General features: G+C 35.9%; 4 protein-coding genes across 4 annotated transcripts in view; 3 read left to right on the plus strand and 1 right to left on the minus strand.

The window, feature by feature from the left end:
- LOC107471659 (probable pectinesterase 29) overlaps window positions 1–3083 on the plus strand; it is a 4003-nt gene extending 920 nt beyond the window's left edge. The window contains exons 3-5 of the mRNA XM_016091150.3: window positions 1169–1375; window positions 2123–2370; window positions 2924–3083. Of these exons, the coding sequence (XP_015946636.1) occupies window positions 1169–1375; window positions 2123–2370; window positions 2924–3083 (615 nt within the window). The remainder of the gene's footprint in view (window positions 1–1168; window positions 1376–2122; window positions 2371–2923) is intronic.
- Window positions 3084–6798: 3715 nt separating this feature from the next.
- Window positions 6799–11088, minus strand: LOC107471660 (uncharacterized). The gene is made up of 3 exons (XM_016091152.1): window positions 10212–11088; window positions 8726–9843; window positions 6799–8511 (listed from the first exon to the last, which is right to left on the minus strand). The coding sequence occupies exons 1-3, from the start codon at window positions 11086–11088 to the stop codon at window positions 6799–6801; spliced, it is 3708 nt and encodes a 1235-aa protein (XP_015946638.1).
- Window positions 11089–12266: 1178 nt separating this feature from the next.
- On the plus strand, window positions 12267–17451 carry LOC107471962 (probable copper-transporting ATPase HMA5). Its single transcript, XM_016091521.3, has 6 exons — window positions 12267–12710; window positions 13098–14492; window positions 14602–14856; window positions 15237–15359; window positions 15516–15992; window positions 16595–17451. Exons 1-6 carry the CDS (start codon window positions 12426–12428, stop codon window positions 17036–17038), a joined length of 2979 nt encoding a protein of 992 aa, XP_015947007.1. The 5' UTR covers window positions 12267–12425; the 3' UTR covers window positions 17039–17451.
- An 805-nt stretch (window positions 17452–18256) lies between these two features.
- Window positions 18257–19697, plus strand: LOC107471966 (40S ribosomal protein S9-2). The gene is made up of 3 exons (XM_016091525.3): window positions 18257–18364; window positions 18455–18836; window positions 19310–19697. Exons 1-3 carry the CDS (start codon window positions 18337–18339, stop codon window positions 19491–19493), a joined length of 594 nt encoding a protein of 197 aa, XP_015947011.1. The 5' UTR covers window positions 18257–18336; the 3' UTR covers window positions 19494–19697.
- The last annotated feature ends 754 nt before the right edge of the window (window positions 19698–20451 follow it).

Consider the following 20451-nt stretch of genomic DNA (forward strand, 5'->3'; position numbering starts at 1 on the left):
TTAATTTAATATATTTTACATTAAATATAATATAAAAATTTAATTTAATCTTAGTCTCTGACTTATAGTTTTTGCTTGTTTCTGAATTTTAGTCTCTCTCTTCTAAACATAACCTAATTGTGCCAGGTTGCTTATCTGCCTGTTGTTAGAATACTTAGTTATTTAGTAATTTTTATATTTTAATTTTTTTTGTACATTTAAATATATTGAAGTTTTTACTTTTTAATATACTAACATTTTAAACTAATTCATATTTTAAAAGAGTTAGTAGTAATCAGTGTTAATTTTTTTTTAAATATTTGTTATGCTTTTTATTTTGTTTTTTCAAATCAAAGATGATATGATATATATATCAAATAGTAATGTTTAGAATTAAAAAGAGAATTGAGTTCATCTCCTTTTCTCTTTGTTTTACTTTACTATTATGTATTGAGGAGTGTTAGAAGATCAATAAATTTTGTGATTTGTAGCTATAAATATTAAAATTTGAAGAATTTGAATAGTAGTAATCTTTTACTATTTACTTGATGTCTTGATCGTTTATTTTCTAATGAATTTGAATGGAATTGAATTGAAGCACGTTTGTCGATGACGATATGCTGCTTCTCTTAGGAAAATGGTTTGTTAGTTATTATTTGTGCTGTTGGCATTGGTACATGCTACGTTGACTGCTGTTATGCCTATGTATGTGCCTTTCTAGTTTCACCCATTCATTTTGTTTCAATACATTTTTTAGGGTTTAATTTCAATTAGCTGTGCTCAAGATTCGGTCCGATCTGAAATTTGATTTAAATTTAAAACATATTTTGATGGGTTCGAATTTATTATTTTTATTTGATGTTAATTTCGAGTCGACTTCAAATTATGTTTTACGTTATTTGATTCAATTTAAAATTATTTTTTATAATAAACAAATATTTTTAAATGAAACTAATAGTATTATATTATATTTTTATATTTTAATAAATATTTTTTTGTTATTTTAGTATATAAAATTTATAATGTTGTATATATTAATTTTATATCGAATCGACTCGGTTTAATTCAGGTTATTGCAAATGACTTTCGTATCGAGTCAAAACAATATGTTATCTAATTTAATTTTTTTTCATGAGTGAAAGGAAGCTTTTTGAAATGTGGTTTTTGTTTGGTTTTATAATTGGTACAGAATTCATACAATAATCCAAGGAATAGTAATCCAATTGAACCTGCAGTAGCTGCAATGGTAAGTGGGGATAAATCATATTTCTATGATGTTGGCTTTTATGGTCTTCAAGATACTTTGTGGGATGACCAAGGAAGACATTACTATAAGTTTTGCACTATTCAAGGTGCTGTTGATTTTATTTTTGGTGCTGGCCAATCTTTATATGAGGTACTAATTAAACTTCATATTTAATAAAAAATGCCAATAGAATAGCAAAGATCATAAGATAACAATGGTGATGACTGATGAGTATATATTCTTGGGTAATTTACAGAAACAAATTAAATAAAAAAAACATTATATCAATGTCCTAAAATAAAAAAGTTTAGATGAATCTTTTGAAATAAATTTATGTAAATCGGAATAACTAAATTTGATTTACATGTTTTTAATGTAAATATAATCATAATATAATAAATTGAATTCAATTAATTCGATTTACATTGAAAATATATAAATCGAGTTTAATTATTTTAATTTACATAAATTTACTTTATGATATGCAGGTAAGTTTTTTCATTTTATGACATTGATGTAATATTATTTTTCGTTTGATTTGTTTTGTGGATTACCCTATATTTTTAATAACAACATTATATTATTAAAATTTTTTATCATTTTAAATAAGCATTTGGTCAATAATAATTTATTTGTATATTTATAGAAATTTATATACCTAAAACATATAATTTATACTTATATTATTAAAATTTATGCACGAATTAATATAATTTGTAAGTATATTTACTTTTTAGACCTTAAACACTAAATCTTAGAATTGCTAAAATCTGTGGGTCTCAAAAACTCTGTATCTTTAATATCAATTTACTAGAGTAATTTCTTTTCATTATATACGAATATATGCTAATCAAAACAATTATAGCTATTTATTTAATCAAGTTCAATTTTTGATAGGGATGTAGCATATCTGTTGTTGGAGCGTCCCTAGATCCTGGTTATGTTGGTTTTATCACAGCACAAGGAAGAACAAATTTAAATGATGCAAATGGGTTTGTATTGAAAAATTGTAAAATATTTGGAAATGGAACCACATTCTTAGGAAGACCATGGAGAGGTTACGCAAGAGTTCTTTTTTATAACACAAGCATGTCTAACGTTATACTACCAACAGGTTGGGATCCATGGAATTTCAATCATCATGAGTAAGATCTCATCCTATTTTAACTCACTAGTTTTTGCACTAACATATCTAATTTAATGGTATTATGTGCGTAAAAAAAAAGTCACTAAATAAGTTATTATATATATATATGTATTTGTTTTATATATAGATATTTTAACAATGATTTTATTAGGTATACAATGAATTTCGTAAATAATATGAATAATAAACTTTAAAAAATTGGTCCAATAAAATAAAAAATATACTACATCCTTACAAAAATTACAAATAAAAAAGGAAGGTTACCGTATGCGTAACGGTATTATTCACTAATTCCTTATCTATCTATACTTTTTTTTTAACAAAAGTTTTATAATTATCTTTATATAAATTTTTTTTTTCACTGTTAGATAATAAATTATAAGATTACATTTTAATATATTATGAAAATGTTGTTTTTATTTAAAATAATCACACTTTTAAATAAAATATTTTTATGAAAATATATTTTTGATATTTTTATTTGAATAAATACCTATTTTATATTCTATTATTATGAATGGTTGATTACTATTTTTTTTTTAACAATTCAGGAATCGCGTAACTTTCGCAGAGTATAAGAATTTTGGACCCGGTTCTAACATTTCATTGCGAGTGAAGTGGAGTAAGAAGCTTAGTTTAGCAACAATTAAATCAATGATTAGCACTAAGTTCATTGACAATGAAGGTTGGCTTAAGGCACAAGACTTCTAACTCTTGTTTCTGACAAGTATCGGTAGAGAAGAAAAAAATTGTTTTAGAGGAAAACTTTTTCAATTTTTTATGATTTAATAATTGTTATTTAGTTAAGACGAATTCATGAGTATTTTGAAGTATTTTTTATAATCAAAATTTCGATTTTGAGAAAAGAAAAACTTATACTCCTCTTCCTATTTTGGGTTTAAGTTGGGCTTAAATATTTTCCGAATAGCACCAGTTTCATAAGCTTACGTCAGAAATAAGGCTCAAAAAGTTTAACTGCCTCCATATTTTCTTTAAACAGAAATTTGAATGGGCTTACATTATATTATCAAAGTCAACTTTGGTGGGCCTGTTAACAAACGTAATTGATTACGTTTTACTGGCCCAATACATAAGGCCCACACCATTGAAATTAATCAATTTGGATTGACTGAATGGTCAACTCACTTATCCGTCTTAACTAAATGTCGGAGGTTTGAATCCTGTCTTTTACATACAATAATTTATTTTAGTCAGCGACAGATCTTTAAATAAAACTCAAATATGCAACGGATTAATTCTTCACCTGTCGAAAAAATATATTTTATGTCATCTTGTGATCCTTCTATTTTAACTTAACGTGGGATTTAACAAAATGTAAATTTAATGTAACCATCCTATATGTATTTAACACATTGAGGAGTCATGCTATGCTATGATTTGCAAGTCTATGTTAATATAAATTGATAAATGTCCTTTTCTAGTTTAGTTGAGTATATCATGAAGGGTCTCCTATTATTATCATTTTTTTTTGTGAATAGGTTTTCCTATTATTATTAGGAATAATGTCTTTGAATTTGGAAATCGGCATAGAGTATAGACTTTAAGGCATCAAAGAAAGCAAAGTCTACATAGCCATCATATATATATATGGGCACCTTTTTTCTTTGTTATGACCTAATATTCTATTCTAATTGAAAGTTGACCACACAATTTTTTACCCTTTAAGCTTTATCGCACTATTAGAGGTTCCATGTACACAAATTAATAGTTTCCACAACATTCAAGATGCTTCTTTGTGACGTGAACACCAAGCAAGCAACATGTTGGACCAGAGCTCTAAGAAGAGGTTGGTCAATCATCGTTGAGAAAACATTCCAGCTCATAAACCCTAATTCTGCTACAAATTTTAATTTGGTGTATTGAGAAAAATTTGTGTAGAATAGCAAGAAAATTTGTTGGTTTTTTACCTAATGAATTTGTATACGAGCAAAATACTTTTTGTTATTTTGATATAAAAAATTATATTTATATAAAATTATAAGCAAATATATATCTTGGATCAAATTCTAATCAACTTTTATATTTGTACTCTTCTTGGCTCACTGAATTTTGTGCGTATATATTTGCGATTTTGTGCCTCTATCCCGTCAAAGAAAATCAGAATGCACCTTTATCTATTTTCTTGGCCATAATCATGTGCTTGTCCCCTTATAATACTATATTTATTCCGCTAAGTCATTAAACCAATGACTTTCTTGACGAAAAGTTGTGTTTCTACGAAATATGGACATTTTGTTGAATTGTCGTATCTGCGTGTCGAATACATTTTAGATATGACATTTACTGATATTCATCTGACATGTGTGTCTGTTGTATTCAAACCGTGTCTCAATAAAAGATAAAAAAATTTTCGTCGGACACATTTAGACACACCTAACTACCATCACGTGTCAGCATGTCCAGTCTTATTCTTAATATATATTCTTAAAATAAATTTAGATATAGTATATATTATTATTTATATTTTAATATTAATAAAATATTAAAATATCGTTACGGTTTATCTAAAAAATACTTTATATTTTATATGTATGCGCCGTGTCATGTCATATAATATTTTAAAATTCGCGTGTCGGTATGTTTTGTGTCGTGTCCTGTATCCGTGTCACTGTCCGTGCATCATAGATTGTGTATAACTTTAGATGTTGAATAATAATTTATTGTGCCCAAAAAAAAAGGTGGTAAATTACAAAAAAAGTATAATTTTATTATTTACATGGATAACTAACCTGAAAATCTTTATATTAATTTTCTTCCTGACAAATTGTATTTTTTTTACATTTAGCTTCAGGCATCATATTGGTTCTCACAATGCTGAGCTAACTCTTATTTATCATACTAGATACATAGTTAAATAGTGTCGTTTTATTTTAGCTCTTAAATAAGAATAAAAAGAGATATAATTATTTTCATATTGTATAAATTCTTCTTTCGCTTTTCATGTTTGTGTTATTTAAATGTCAAAATAAAATTGACGTTTTTTTTTTGGACTAAGGCCTGGGCCAAGCAACCCAGGCCCCAAAAGAACTCCTAAGCTGCCACAATAATCCTCATTATGCAAGAGAGGCGCTACACTTTCCTTTCCTTGCAGCAACCTCCATTCCCCAATCTGATTGCATTCTCATTCTCCACTAGGTTTGGGCTACTGTAAATGATGGCCTTGAGGAGATGCGCCTCACTGAAACTAGGCTCCTAGGCTCCCTTTCTCCTTCAAGTCACTTCTGAATGTCACATTCCCTTTGCAAGTGTTCCGACTTCAAGGCTGCTGTCAACCCCTCCCGTTATCAACCCCCTCCACCCTCCAGCAACAGCAATCCAGTAGCGCAGAACACCACCTAATCTAACATAGACTATGCTGAAGCTAGTTATTCGCACATGCAACAGACACAACTTCACCATTCTCCCAACAACCTACTCAAATATCCAAGGTCAACGACGAAGAGCCCACATCTGTAAACACCTCCATCAATGTAACACCCTCTGAACTCCGCACGTCTCATCTGCTACGTCTGCCTCTCAAATCCGAAGTGTAACCTGGAGCGCCAAGTTATTCTCCACAGCAACCTATACACTCCGCCATAGCTCCCAAAAAACTCCCTAACAACACTTATTATGTATTAGCAGTTTTTGAAATGCCCAAGATGTCCTTACGAAGAATATTCCTGATAGAGGGCTGCATAAAGGTGATCCAATTTTGGCGAAGAGACCGTTGACCTGTGAGCTTGGCGACTTCATGCGCTAATAAATTTGCTTCTCTGGGTGCCCAGGTAAAACCACAATTAGGCATGTCTTTTACTAAATACAATATGTCATCTAGTATTACCTGAATGGCTGCTATTGATGCATGTGATTTTAAAGCTTGAACCAGTATCTGATTATCTGATTCTATGATAACCTTCTCCATCTGAAAATTTCTTGACAAAATTAGAGCTTCCCTAACCGCTAATGCTTCCGCAGCTAAAGGCGAAGTGGCGACTATTGTGGAGTTGATTCCTGCGAGAAAGGATCCGTTAGGGTCTCTATATACCGCTGTTGTGGCTCCTGCAGAGCGTGTCTCAACGAACGCTGCGTCAACATTGCATTTGATCCATCCGGCCGGAGGCGGTCTCCAGGTAACCCTGCTACATGACCTTCTCATACTAGTTGAATGCTTCTCTGGTTCCTTTTCCAATTCTACAAATTCTAGTTCCATTAGTTTAGCTTTGCAAATCACAACTGTTGGATTAGGACTAGTCCTCTGATGCACTGCTAGATTTCTTGCTTTCCACACTTCCCAAACTAGAAAACCAACCTTACTGCACCAGAGATCATAATCAACCCCTATATTCAACTTCATTTTTCCTAAAATATCCATCAACCACTTCCCAAAAGAAGATACTAATAGGTCTGTAGGACAACACTGGATTTATGCTCCAAACCATGCTGCTCTAGTCCAGGGACAGAGTAACAATGCATGTTCTATGGTCTCTGGTTCCTGCAGACAAATAGGACACAAAGGGGTGTTAGTGACTCGTTTATTAAACAGATTTCCAAAGACAGGTAATATGTTATGCGAAGCTCGCCACAAAAAGGTTCTAATTTTTTGGGAAACTCTTAACTTCCAAATCTCCTGCCACAACAACCTAAAATCATCACTGGTAGATGGGTTATTATTACTACCCAAGCTGCCTTCACTCCTAGCAACATGATAACCCGACTTGATAGTGTACATACCATCCGATCTGAAAGGCCAGCTAAACTTATCCTCCCTTCCAAAAAGACTTACTGGTGTTCTAATGATTTTATCGACCAAAGCTCCATCAAAATACATCCGTAACTTATTCATATTCCACCCCTCACCCTCAACAATCAGATCCTTGACAAACTTGATATCATTATTCCTAATGATAACATTCTTATCCATATTCATAATCCACCTGTCCTCCTCAATTCTCACTTTGCTACCATTCCCTATCAACCATCTTCCATTCCTCAAAAGAAAGTCCCTACCCTGAATAATACTCTTCCACATCCATGAGGCTGCCTTGCCAGCCTTAACATCTTTAAAATCTTTATTTGGATAGTAAATAGCTTTCAGTACCTGAACCCATATTGCATTAGGATTATCTAATATTCTCCACGCCTGCTTAGCCAAATGCGCTATATTCTGACTATATAAATCCTTAAAACCAATCCCTCCATCCTTCTTACTAACACAAATCTTATCCCAACTCTTCCAGTGGATACCTCTTTCCTTATCTGAAGACGCCCACCAAAATTTGGCTATTCTCTTACTGAGACATTGACAAAATCCTTTAGGAAAAAGAACCACATTCATAGCATAAGCAGGTATTGCTTGGATAATCGATTTGATAAGGACTTCCTTCCCAGATTGATTAAGGAGTTTTTGTTCCCACCCACCTAGCTTATCCACCACTTTATCCTCAATCCAACTAAGAGCTCTATTCTTTGATCTCCCCCAGTGTGCCGGAAGCCCAAGGTACTTACCTGGTCTATCCCAAGCTGACAAACCTAAAATCTCTTTGATATCTACTCTACTCCTAATAGATATCTGATTCCCAAACGTGATCCCAAACTTATCCAAGTTGATCCTCTGTCCTGAGGCTGCGGTGTACATGTTTAAAATATTAATAAGCTGAAAAATCTCCTCTTCACTATCTTTAGAGAAAATAATACAATCATATGCAAAAAGGAGGTGTGAGATAGCCGGAGCAGTAGGCGCAATTTTAACTCCCGAAATCCTGCCCTCTTCTCTAGCCTTATCCATTAAAATTGTAAAAATCTCAGCTGCTATGATAAAAAGGTACGGTGATAAAGGATCCCCCTGCCTAAGTTCCCTCTGCGGTTCAATGGTAGACGACAAGAGACCATTAATCTTAATCTTATAGCTAACTTGTCTCACACACTTCATCAACAGCTCTATCCAATATAAATTAAACCCAAAGGCCCTCAGAATTGCTTCTAGAAATGACCACTCTAATCTATCATAAGCTTTATTCATATCAATCTTAATGGCTAAATTCCTAGAAGCATTCATCCCTTTTTTATTCAAAGCATGGAACATTTCCTGCACTATGACCAAATTGTCCTGAATCAGGCGTCCTCCCACAAAAGCACTCTGAATGGGGGATATAATCTTGTTTATTATATTCCTAAGCCTACTAACCAACACTTTAGAAATAATTTTGTAAATAAAGTTGCAACAACTAATCGGCCTAAGCTGATTGAGGGTTTCCGGATGGTTAGTCTTAGGAACAAGTACAATAATAGTTTCCCTAATGCTACTCGGAAAACTCCCGTCTTGAAAAAAAACTCTTAACAACATTACAGACCTCTGTGCCAACAACTGTCCAGTACTTTTGAAAGAAAATACCATTTAGACCGTTTGGTCCCGGTGCCTTGAGACTTCCCAAACTAAAAGTAGCCTCTTTAATTTCCTTATCAGTAACCCCCTCCATGAGCTGCTCATTCATATCATCAGTTACTCTGACAGGAATATGACTTATACACGCAGCCATATCTAAGTTCTCTAAAGCCTTAAAAAGATTCTGAAAGTGATCACCTGCTAGCTTGAGAATATATCTTTCCCCACACACCCAAACCCCTGCAGAATCCTTTAATCTCTCTATCCTATTCCTATCCCTTCTTTGGATAGTAGAGGCATGAAAGAATGATGTGTTTTTGTCCCCAAATTTCAACCATTTCACTCGGGACCTTTGACCCCAATATTTCTCCTCCTGCCTCCATAATCTGGTAATCTCCAGTTTAAGCTTGTTAATCTGATCTTGGCGAGACTCTGTAAAATCAGCTTCTTGCATCTGCTTGAGGTGAAACTTTAAATTTTGTATTTCGATATCTGCCCTCTTAAAAGTAGCTTTACTCCATTTATTCAGTTCCTTCTTACAATTTAAGATCTTCCGATTCAGATCTGTCCAATGATTAGCTCCTATAGCAGCAGCAGTCCATCCTCTCCTTATAACAGTATCACAGTCAACATGATCCACCCAATATGCCTCAAATTTATAATTCTTGATCCTTCTACCTCTAGGTTTAACATTGAGAACTAGAGGGCAATGATCTGAGCTAATATGTGGTAAGGCTGAAAGCGTAGCATGTTCAAAAACTCTTCTCCATTCCCAATTGACAAGAGCCCTATCAAGTCTCTCCTTAGTAACACAACCATTTCTTGGATTACTAAACCACGTATATTTCATTCCTTGTAGTTCCAAATCAAAAAGAGCATTCTCATATACAAAATTCCTAAAGGCTTCTATCTGACTAGTTGGTTTAGGATGCAAACCCACTTTCTCATCTTGTGAGATAGCATCATTAAAATCACCTATCAACATTCTTGGCTGAACCAAATTGCTACTCACAAAAGTTAATTCCTTCCACAAGTCCCTCCTTTTCTTGTAATCCGGGTGACCATAAACAAAAGTAGCCTCCCAAACTTTATCATTACCACAACTAATTCTAGTTTTAATAAAATTATCACACTAAGCATAAACATGAACATTTATATTACTTTTCCAAAAGATACAAAGTCCCCCGGAAAGCCCCCGGGATTCTACACAAAACATGTTTTCAAAACATAACTTTCTCCTGATCCTATCACAACTAAGTTTACTAGCTTTAGTTTTCATAAGGAACAAAAGGGACGGCCTGAAAGATTTACAAATACTCCTTAATTCATGCACTGTCGAAGGGGCCGCCATTCCTCGACAGTTCCAGCTGACGACAATCATGGCTGGTGGTGGGGCATGTCAAGGCCCGCCTCCTCAGCCATGTCTGTTTCAGCATCTTTTTTATACTTCTTACCTGGTTGTTGCACACAAATTTCCTTAGCTTCCTTCATATCATCTCCATAATCTAAGTTGATGATTAGATCTCTCTTTCTTTTGAGGTTCAGGTGTACCCCTAAGTTGAAAGCCAGCTCCGAAGCCCACTGGTAAACAGTACTCTGCTGAGGCATTGCACCGCTATCATGTTCCATTTCATGTTGATCCTCCGATAGCTCAACGAAATACTCCTCACCATTTGCCATCCTCTGAATTATGGTCTTGGAACCTGCAGTGACAATTCTTTTCATTTTTGGTTTTTCTCTGTAACTCCACAACTGATCTGCATTTTGACATATAGTATCTGTCCTCCTGTTTGTTTGTTCCTGTACTTTCTCATTGAGTTGTTGGCTTAGTTGAGGCTCATTTTTACCGAAAAGCAAATTCAGCTCTTCCTTTATTGTTAGACGGGCGCTACTGTTCGTTCCTCCTACCTCTGTATGCAGGTTTCTAGATTTTTGCTCATTTACCATCAACACAGACTGCTGGAAGTCATCCAATGTTGTTTTCGGATCAAAAAATTGGGCCTCCTTATTCTCTTTGACTTGTATATGGTCCTGAAGCCCCTTAGAAGGTTGCCCTGCATCCCAATGATTCTCTTCTGCCACCTGAGGGGTATCCTTCCCTTCACTCATCCTACTAATAAAGCCTCTTGGCTCCTCACTCAGTCGTAAAAGCTGCTCCTCATGATTAACATGCTTGGATGATAAGTCTTTTGATTCAACATCAATCTGCTCCCTAGATCCCTGGCTCTCACTGCAATGGAATCTTTGATGCTCCAGGTGAGGCTCAAAAGAACTCTGTAATCCTCTCCCTACTCTATTTCCCGTACAACTTTCCTCCACCCTTTGCTCCATCAAGGTCTGTATGTTCGCACACTCTCCTTCACACGCTTGTATATCATCCACTCCCTGCTGCCTTCTTCATCTTGCTGCCCTACCCTCCTGTCCAGAATGGTCTTAGCTCTGTTGACTCCCAATCCCGAAGCATACCGCGATTTTGTGGTGTCCCAGCATGCCATAGCCATAGGGTTTTTGCATTCCTTCTTGCTATAACCAAGAATTCCACCGTTTAGGCAGTAGCTATCCTGAATCCTTTCATATTTAAGATCAACCCACAAATCTGGATAATTTTCTCTAGCTAGCCAGAAACCTGTAAGTAAAGGTCTGGTGACGTTCAAAGTTACCTTCACCCTCAAAAAGGTCCTGTGAAGCAAGTTATTCCCAGGATCTTCTACTTCCATCACAACACCTACTCTCTTACCAATAATCTTAGCAGATTTCTTTGTTATATACTGAAGTGGAAGCCCATGTATTTGAACCCATAATTCCATATATTTGTGATCAATATCAGTATACCATTCCAAATCTGTAGGTTGAGAAGATTTCCTCGGATGCTCCAGGATCCTCCCCTGCGTATCTGTAAGCCCTTTCTTGCATCCCTAAAGCTGACGAGAAGCTTATTTCTACCTATATCTGAAATCACTACTCCTTCCGGATGTCCCCAAATTTCTAAAAGTGCTGCTTTGCATGTCCTGAAGCTGACTTCTTTGTCTGAGAGTAACTTACCCACCATATTCAGGTTTCCTTTAATATAATTGTCATCATACGTGGACTAAGAGAAACAACCTCACCCTCGATAGAGTGAGCCTCTTCTCGGGCCATGTCCGAAAATATAGGAGGAATAGAACAAGAGTTGTCGTGGAAAATGGAACTGAAAACACTCCTAAAGAGAGGGCTATTCTCCTTGAGAGAGATAAGGCGGTCATCACCGCTTCAAATTGACGTTTTTTAACCTATTAACTAACCATATTAATTTTTTTTTACCTAATTTTACTTTTTTGTTTTGGGTTTTGTCAATTGAAGGAAGCCAGGTTGCGTTGCTTAAAAGCCCACGTAAGTAATAACGCAATAGAATTTCGGCCCACACGGCAACACTTTAACTTGCACTTTGCCTCCTTTTTGTTTATTATAAATTTAAAATTTAAAAATCCAACGCTCAGCATCATTTAAAGTCAGAACTCACAATCACATTCAAACAGATCATTATTAATTCACAAGAAATTGAAGAAGACCCTGTTTTGCGCTTCTCTCCTTTCCTCCATTTTCAAACAACAAAAAAGGTGTAACAGAAAATTAAAGTAGTTGGAGTGGTTAGAGTTTGTTGGCGCCATAAGGCGGATTCAGTTATTCACATGGCAAAGTTGCTGGCATTATCGTGCCTCCGGAACGACAGATGGGGACAGCTGTCACCGCGCCCGCACTACCCGTCCATGCCCAGCTACCCCAAGGGAGTCAGCCTCCAGAAGCCGGATTCCGAGCCGGAGAGCACGGCGGTCTTCTCGGTCGTCGGAATGACTTGCGCCGCCTGTGCCGGCTCCGTCGAGAAGGCCGTCAAGCGCCTCCCTGGCATCCGAGAGGCTCTCGTCGATGTCCTCAACAACCGTGCTCAAGTCTTCTTCTTCCCATCCTTCGTTAATGTAAGTTTTTCTCTTCGCCTTTGAAGTTTGTAGCCGACATCAAATTTTTATTTGAAAACCTTATGTGATGGATTTCTCAGAGAATTTCCGAAGCTTCACGATGGATTTCTCCTTAATTTGCATTCAGATTGCTGACCTAAATTAGCTGAAAAAAAAATTAGAAATTTTGGTTTTGATCTTTTTCCTTTAAATGTTGATATGGAAAAGTTAAGTTAGATTAGTATTTAGATAATTCGCCTATTTTTCTTTCAATTTAGATAATTCATTATTGCGTGCATTTGTCAATTTTACTTTCTGCTGATGCTTGACATAGAACATACAATTCATTGATTTTTGTAGTTGAACTTTATTTTCATCTTATTGTTATACGTATGTGTGTTTTCTTAGGAGGAGACGATTCGAGAGGCAATTGAAGATTGCGGGTTTGAAGCAACGTTACTAACAGATGATGTGACCGACAAATCTGTTCAAGTATGCCGCATACAGATTAAAGGAATGACTTGCACATCTTGCTCCTCCACTGTTGAATCTGCACTACAAGCCCTTCAAGGAGTGATTAAAGCTCAAGTGGCCTTAGCAACTGAAGAAGCTGGAGTTCAGTTCAATCCAAATGTTATTACCTATGAACAAATCATGGATGCCATAGAGGACACCGGCTTTGAAGCAGTACTCATCAGTTCAGGTGAAGACTTGAGCAAGATAGACCTCCAAGTCAAAGGCGCATCGGCCGATCGTTCGATTACACTGCTTGAGGAATCTCTTCAGGCACTCCCCGGGGTCCTAGCAGTAGACATACACCCAGAATTGAATAAAGTTTCAATCTCTTATAAGCCAGACATGACAGGACCAAGGAATTTCATTAAGGTGATTGAGGAAACCGGGTCCGGCCATTTCAAGGCAGAGATATTTCCTCAAGAAGGAGGCCGAAGGGATACTCATAGAAAAAAGGAAATTGATCAGTATTACAGATCTTTCTTGTGGAGTTTGTTGTTTACTATTCCCATCTTTCTAACCTCGATGGTTCTTATGTATATCCCTGGAATTAAGGATGTGCTTGATGCCAAAGTTGTCAATATGCTTACAGTGGGGGAGGTTGCAAGATTGGTGCTCGCGACGCCAGTTCAATTTGTTATAGGCCGGCGATTTTACTCCGGTTCCTACAAATCATTGCGTCGTGGCTCTGCTAACATGGACGTTTTGATTGCATTGGGAACAAATGCGGCATACTTCTATTCGGTCTACACTGTTGCTAGAGCAGCCACCTCTAAGGATTTCAAGGGTACTGATTTCTTTGAGACTAGTGCTATGCTTATCTCATTCATTCTGCTTGGGAAGTATCTTGAGATTTTGGCTAAGGGAAAGACATCAAATGCGATTGCGAAGCTCATGAACTTGACACCAGATACAGCTATATTGCTGACATTGGACAATGAAGGAAATGTCATTAGCGAGGAAGAAATCGACAGCAGGTTAGTTCAGAAGAACGATGTGATCAAAATCATCCCTGGTGCTAAGGTAGCTTCGGATGGATTTGTAATATGGGGCCAGAGTCATGTGAATGAGAGCATGATAACGGGCGAGGCACGGCCTGTGGCAAAGAGGAAAGGGGATACTGTTATTGGAGGAACTGTGAATGAGAATGGAGTCTTGCATATCAAGGCAACACGAGTCGGATCAGAAAGTGCACTTTCGCAGATTGTTCGACTAGTTGAGTCAGCTCAAATGGCCAAGGCACCTGTGCAGAAACTTGCAGACCGCATTTCAAAGTATTTTGTGCCTCTGGTAAGTATATGATCCAAGAATTCTTACTTGGGAAGAAAACAAGTGATGTAACACTTATGCTTATATAAAATTAAAGGCTAAATTTTAAACTGATATCTTCTTATTTCAGGTCATCTTGATCTCATTTACAACATGGTTTGCTTGGTTTTTGGCTGGAAGATTCAATGCTTACCCAAAGTCTTGGATACCATCTTCTATGGATAGCTTTCAGCTTGCTTTACAGTTTGGGATCTCTGTCATGGTCATAGCTTGCCCTTGTGCTTTAGGCTTAGCAACGCCAACCGCAGTTATGGTTGGCACTGGAGTTGGTGCTTCTCAGGGTGTGCTAATTAAAGGAGGACAAGCATTAGAAAGTGCTCATAAGGTATGTCATGTGTGATCGACTAGCTCCTTGAATTATGGATTTGCTTTTTAGATGCTGTTAGCCTTTGAAAACTGAATTGTGATTGGTTCAGTCATAAAATAGTGAGAAGCAAATATGCATAGGATGGGAATTTAAACTGTATGACGTGTTCTTTTCATATGTTACTTAATGAATAAATAAAACCAGAATTAAGAATGTTTTAGGAGCATTAAGTAATATATCGTTCTTTTGTTCTTCATATTTAGTATTGGTATTTGTTAAGCAGGTGCTCGTTGATGAGGAATGCTGTTGTATGTAACCCAATATATATATATCAATATGATTCATGTTTCTCACTACCCATACTTGAATATCCTTATGATTGTCTTGTTCTTTTGTAGGTGAATTGCATTGTTTTTGACAAGACAGGTACTCTCACTGTTGGGAAACCTGTGGTAGTTAACACAAAACTATTCACAAATATGGTACTCCGAGATTTCTACGAACTTGTAGCAGCAGCTGAGGTAAGGAGACAAACAACATTCAATTTCAGAAAACTTGTTTTATAACTATAATACCAATCTAATTTGATATTTGTTGTTTAAGTTGTTCTACAGTTCATATAATAGATGTTTATGCATATAGTACTGATTGCCAACAATGTTATTTGTCTATCTCAGGTGAATAGTGAGCATCCACTGGCCAAGGCCGTTGTTGAATATGCGAAAAAATTTAAAGATGAAGAGAATCCTTCATGGCTGGAAGCACAAGATTTTGTTTCTATTACAGGACATGGAGTGAAGGCCACAGTACGAAACCAAGAAATAATTGTTGGTAACAAGAGTTTAATGACAAGTCACAGTATTGCAGTTCCTAGTGATGCTGAAGATATACTTGCTGAAGCTGAAGCAATGGCTCAAACTGGGATTTTAGTATCTATCAATAGGGAAGTAATTGGGGTTTTAGCAATATCCGATCCACTGAAACCAGGTGCCGAAGAAGTCATTTCTATTCTAAAGTCCATGAAAATTAGGAGCGTTATGGTGACAGGGGACAATTGGGGCACTGCTAATTCTATTGCAAGGGAGGTTGGAATAGAGACTGTAATTGCTGAGGCCAAACCAGAGCAAAAAGCAGAGATAGTGAAGGAATTTCAGGTACTTGTTATGACTAATGATCACAACCTAGTATGTTTCAACTTAATTTCAAGAATTTGAAAGGGATCATTCATGCCTTTAACCTAAATATCACAACATTTGTGTGAAAGGTGGAGACTAATTAATCCTAAATCACTAAGTTTTAATTAAGAAAATCCTGATTCCACAGCCTCTATTTCTCTAATTTCATCATATATTAGGTTATTTTGTCAAACAATAGACATTTTTTTAGGGATCACGAGTCAATTTTATTCTTTGGAGGAGTATTTTGTTAAAAGAATTATCACCTGTTGCAGGTCACAAACTAGTTTTATACTTTCAAGTGTCATTTTGTCAGCAAAAAGGTCTTTCTTATTTTGGTGATTTATCTATCTTTGAGAAGAAAGTAACTATGAAGCCCATATATTTCTTCTGCTTAGTATCTTCGGTCAGTACTCATGAATGTTATCACTCTATGTATCGTGAATTTGAGCCTCTTTTTTAATTCTACATCAATGTCATATCCATTAAGCTTGAGTCTAACTTCTGGGTCTATATTGCTGAGTTTAGTATTATATTTGGAGCTGTGATGTATGCATTGCTTTTTTTTCTTCCGTAATCAGGCATCTGGCCACACAGTGGCTATGGTAGGGGATGGCATCAACGATTCGCCTGCGCTTGTGGCAGCTGACGTGGGAATGGCGATAGGTGCTGGAACAGACATTGCCATTGAGGCAGCGGACATTGTCCTAATGAAGAGCAACTTGGAGGATGTCATAACTGCCATTGATCTTTCTAGAAAAACATTTTCGCGTATTCGCTTGAATTACTTTTGGGCTTTAGGCTATAATCTGCTTGGCATACCAATAGCTGCTGGAGCTCTATTCCCTTCTACAAGATTTCGGTTGCCACCATGGATTGCAGGGGCTGCTATGGCTGCATCCTCTGTTAGTGTTGTTTGTTGTTCTCTGTTGCTTAAATATTACAAGAAACCAAAGAAGCTAGATAACCTTGAGATAAGAAGCATAAGGATCGAGTCATCAAGTGATACCATGCATGGCAATTGAGGGTTCTGCTTCCTTTAGTTGGTCAAATATTATGTGTTTGGATATTGTCTTTGAAATAGAATATAGAGACATGATATATAGAAACCAGTTTCTGTCTTACACAAAAAATCCATATGCAATCTATATGCCAGAGTTGGCTAATTTATAGGTTTGGGATGAAAATTTGGTTAGAGCAAAGTAAAGAGTGTAAATATTGTGATTTATATAATTTGGAAAAATATGATCTAACGTGATATTTAAGTACACATGCCATTACTTTATCAATGAATATCGTGTATGATTGTATGAAACAGAAGTAAGAGGCGGAGAAGTGAGGGGAACTGCTTATGATGACAGATTTGTGAAGAGAGATTTTTAGGCATATGAATGATTTTTCTGTTGTATACTTCTGATAAATGATGTGATTCGGAATAGGTTGTATTTGTCACCACTAAACAATTTACTTTTATATCAAATTTTAATAAAAAGAAGATAAATTTAAAATTGCATCAAGGTCAAGATTTAAATCTGAATGTCACCACTTAATCAATTGATAACAAACCTTGATTCATAATAATAATAAACAACGATAATATTTGAATCTAATAATTTCCTAGAATGAAAAGATAATAAGTATACGTGACAAGCTATTCAGTATATATGTAAAAACAAAATAATACGTTTAACTAGAAAGTCAACCATGAAGATTTGGTTGGTGCGTAACTTGCAAGTCTTTAAGCACCCCATGCGTTAAAGTTGTTAAAGAGGCCAAAAAACTTATGGAAGGTTTTTTCTGCAGCAGGGCCTCGCTTCTATTTTTTTTTTAATGTTATTTTTTTTATATTTTTTTTAAATTAATTTTATTTCATGTCGAACAATGTAATTGGTAGAACCACCTTCTCTTAGTATTGTCTTATTTTACACCATCAATTTCAACAAGTCAATAAAATCCTTCCTTTGATTAAAAAAAAAAAGTAAAAAGTCAACCATTATATATGTATAAATATATTTTTAATATATATTTTTATTTTGAGTGCTTCAATAATTTATTTTTGGGAGAAAAATAATCCTAAGAGGTTTTTTTGGGCACCAACCTAATAGTTTATATTCTTGTATTTTTTGGTGTCACGGATACTCTTGTTTGTATAGCTGGGCCACCTCACCAAAGTCATAGTCCAGTCCATTCCGGCTCAGATCAGCCCATACCGGCCCATCCTCTATTAGGGTTTAGAACATGTTAAAAGGGAAAACTGAGGAAATCTTTCGTCTCCAACTTCAAACCCTAGGCTGCAACCAGAGCCAGAGCTCCTGCAGCAACCATGGTGCACGTTTCGTTTTACCGCAACTGTGAGTCTCCCTCCTTTCTCTTTCTGTGATCCCTTTTTAATCGATTTAGGTTTTGTTTTTGTTCTCTAACAATGAATGTATGAAACTCAGATGGGAAGACGTTCAAGAAGCCTCGTCGTCCGTACGAGAAGGAGAGGCTGGACGCGGAGCTGAAGCTGGTGGGAGAGTACGGACTCAGATGCAAGAGGGAGTTGTGGAGGGTGCAGTACGCACTCAGCAGGATCCGCAACAACGCCAGAACTCTCCTTACTCTCGACGAGAAGAACCCTCGCCGGATCTTCGAAGGTGAGGCTCTCCTCCGAAGGATGTTCCGTTACGGCCTCCTCGACGAGACTCAGAACAAGCTCGATTACGTCCTCGCTCTCACCGTCGAGAACTTCCTCGAGCGCCGCCTCCAGACTCTCGTCTTCAAGTCCGGCATGGCCAAGTCCATCCACCACGCCAGGGTCCTCATCCGCCAGCGCCACATTAGGTCTTCCTTTCTTCTTTTCACTTTTTTTGTTTCCAAAATTTAGGGTTTTAAATTCCTAATTTTCTATCACTCGCTGTTTGTTTGTTTGTGCTTATTGTCAAATTAAGAATCTGATTATCCAAACATTCAAATAGCTCAAAGTTATAGTCTGATCTCGTCATAGGATTCTAGCTTGATAAAATTGTTTTAGGTCAGATTAACCTCTCAGTAGAATTGATCTTAGATATATAATTAGGATCATCATAATTATAGAGTGGTTTAGTTGTTAAAAAAATTCACTCGAAAATCTCACCAGAATGCCTTATTAGCTTAAAAACATTTTGAAAGTATTATTTAATAATATGATTATTAAAGATCTGTGAAATATATATTTAGATGACAGGGAACTTGATGTGATTGGGTATTTAAAGAGGAACTTGTTTGCACTTTTGATGAATGGGTTTTATAATGTTGTGTTTTTTTCTGGTTGGCAGGGTTGGAAGGCAGGTGGTGAACATCCCTTCATTCATGGTCAGGGTTGATTCCCAGAAGCACATTGACTTCTCGCTCACAAGTCCGCTTGGCGGTGGCCGTCCTGGAAGAGTGAAGCGAAGGAACCAGAGGGCTGCTGCTAAGAAGGCTTCTGGTGGAGATGGTGATGAGGAAGATGAAGATTAAGTTATATGGATATATCTGTTCTCCCTACTTAGATCTTTTTCAAGCATTTCATTTTCTGTTTCTCTAGACTTATTAGTTTCCTGCCATGATTAACTCTTGTAATTTTGCAGTCTCTGTTTTTGTTTGAGGAAAAGCCGTGCTGAAAAAGGTTGAGACATTTTTTTTAAATTGTTTTTATTAATACTATTTAAGTTTTGTCCCAAATATCTGTGCTGTGTTACATTAGCCATAGGATGGATCATCATAATTAGAGTTGGTTAGTCTGATTCTCTTCAATGTATAATAAGTCCTTCCCGCCATAAAGAATTATAGGATGATTTAGACATTTATATCAATAGGAAGGTACAAGCAAGAAGATGGTAATTTTGTCAGAACAAAATGCCAGCCATTGACAATGATTTATGAAAACCATTTGTGCAAACCTAAGCCTTTGAATGTGATTTTTATTTCAGTCTCTCGGGTGAATTAGGTTGAAACCGTCTTTAATTGATTTGCTTTACAATAAGAGAGCATATAGAGCAACAAAGAGAGCATAATGTAAAACAAAATCATGTTTTATTTGCTGCATTGAAAATCATCTCCTTAGCAGTTTCAAAACATGAAAGCAGTTGTTGTTCATCTATGACTCCTTTCTCCACTCCAAATGCAATGTGTAAGTTCCCCATGTAACTTAATATTGTTACCAACACGCTCTGCATAAGTTTTTTTGAAACAATGTCATTTACCATTTATTTATAATACGTACTAAAAAATTATATAATATTATACTTTAATGGCCCTACTCACTTGTCTGCATATTATTTTTATCTGTTTAATTTGAACCTTGTACTCCTAAATCTATATTTTGGGTTGTGGGTTCTCATTAAAAATTTTCAGGATTTTTATTTTCAATTTATTTTTAAGATGAACAAGAGAGCACCTGAGGTACACCAATTGACATAAAATAAAATCCTTTGAT

This window comes from Arachis duranensis, chromosome 10 (genome assembly GCF_000817695.3).
Source record: "Arachis duranensis cultivar V14167 chromosome 10, aradu.V14167.gnm2.J7QH, whole genome shotgun sequence".
NCBI classification, from domain to species: Eukaryota; Viridiplantae; Streptophyta; class Magnoliopsida; order Fabales; family Fabaceae; genus Arachis; species Arachis duranensis.

Bases quoted from the DNA above. Each gene is read 5' to 3' on its own strand.
- LOC107471962 (XM_016091521.3), top strand. From the start codon at position 12,426: ATGGCAAAGTTGCTGGCATTATCGTGCCTCCGGAACGACAGATGGGGA. The intron at 14,857-15,236 runs GTATGTCATGTG...GTTCTTTTGTAG, and splicing joins CATTAGAAAGTGCTCATAAG to GTGAATTGCATTGTTTTTGA. The intron at 15,993-16,594 runs GTACTTGTTATG...TTCCGTAATCAG, and splicing joins AGATAGTGAAGGAATTTCAG to GCATCTGGCCACACAGTGGC.
- LOC107471660 (XM_016091152.1), bottom strand. From the start codon at position 11,088: ATGGAGCAAAGGGTGGAGGAAAGTTGTACGGGAAATAGAGTAGGGAGA. The intron at 9,844-10,211 runs GTAAGAAGTATA...GTAATGATAAAG, and splicing joins AATTTGTGTGCAACAACCAG to TTTGGGAGGCTACTTTTGTT. The intron at 8,512-8,725 runs GTCTGTAATGTT...TCCCCCATTCAG, and splicing joins GGACAGTTGTTGGCACAGAG to AGTGCTTTTGTGGGAGGACG.
- LOC107471966 (XM_016091525.3), top strand. From the start codon at position 18,337: ATGGTGCACGTTTCGTTTTACCGCAACT. The intron at 18,365-18,454 runs GTGAGTCTCCCT...TATGAAACTCAG, and splicing joins CGTTTCGTTTTACCGCAACT to ATGGGAAGACGTTCAAGAAG. The intron at 18,837-19,309 runs GTCTTCCTTTCT...TCTGGTTGGCAG, and splicing joins ATCCGCCAGCGCCACATTAG to GGTTGGAAGGCAGGTGGTGA.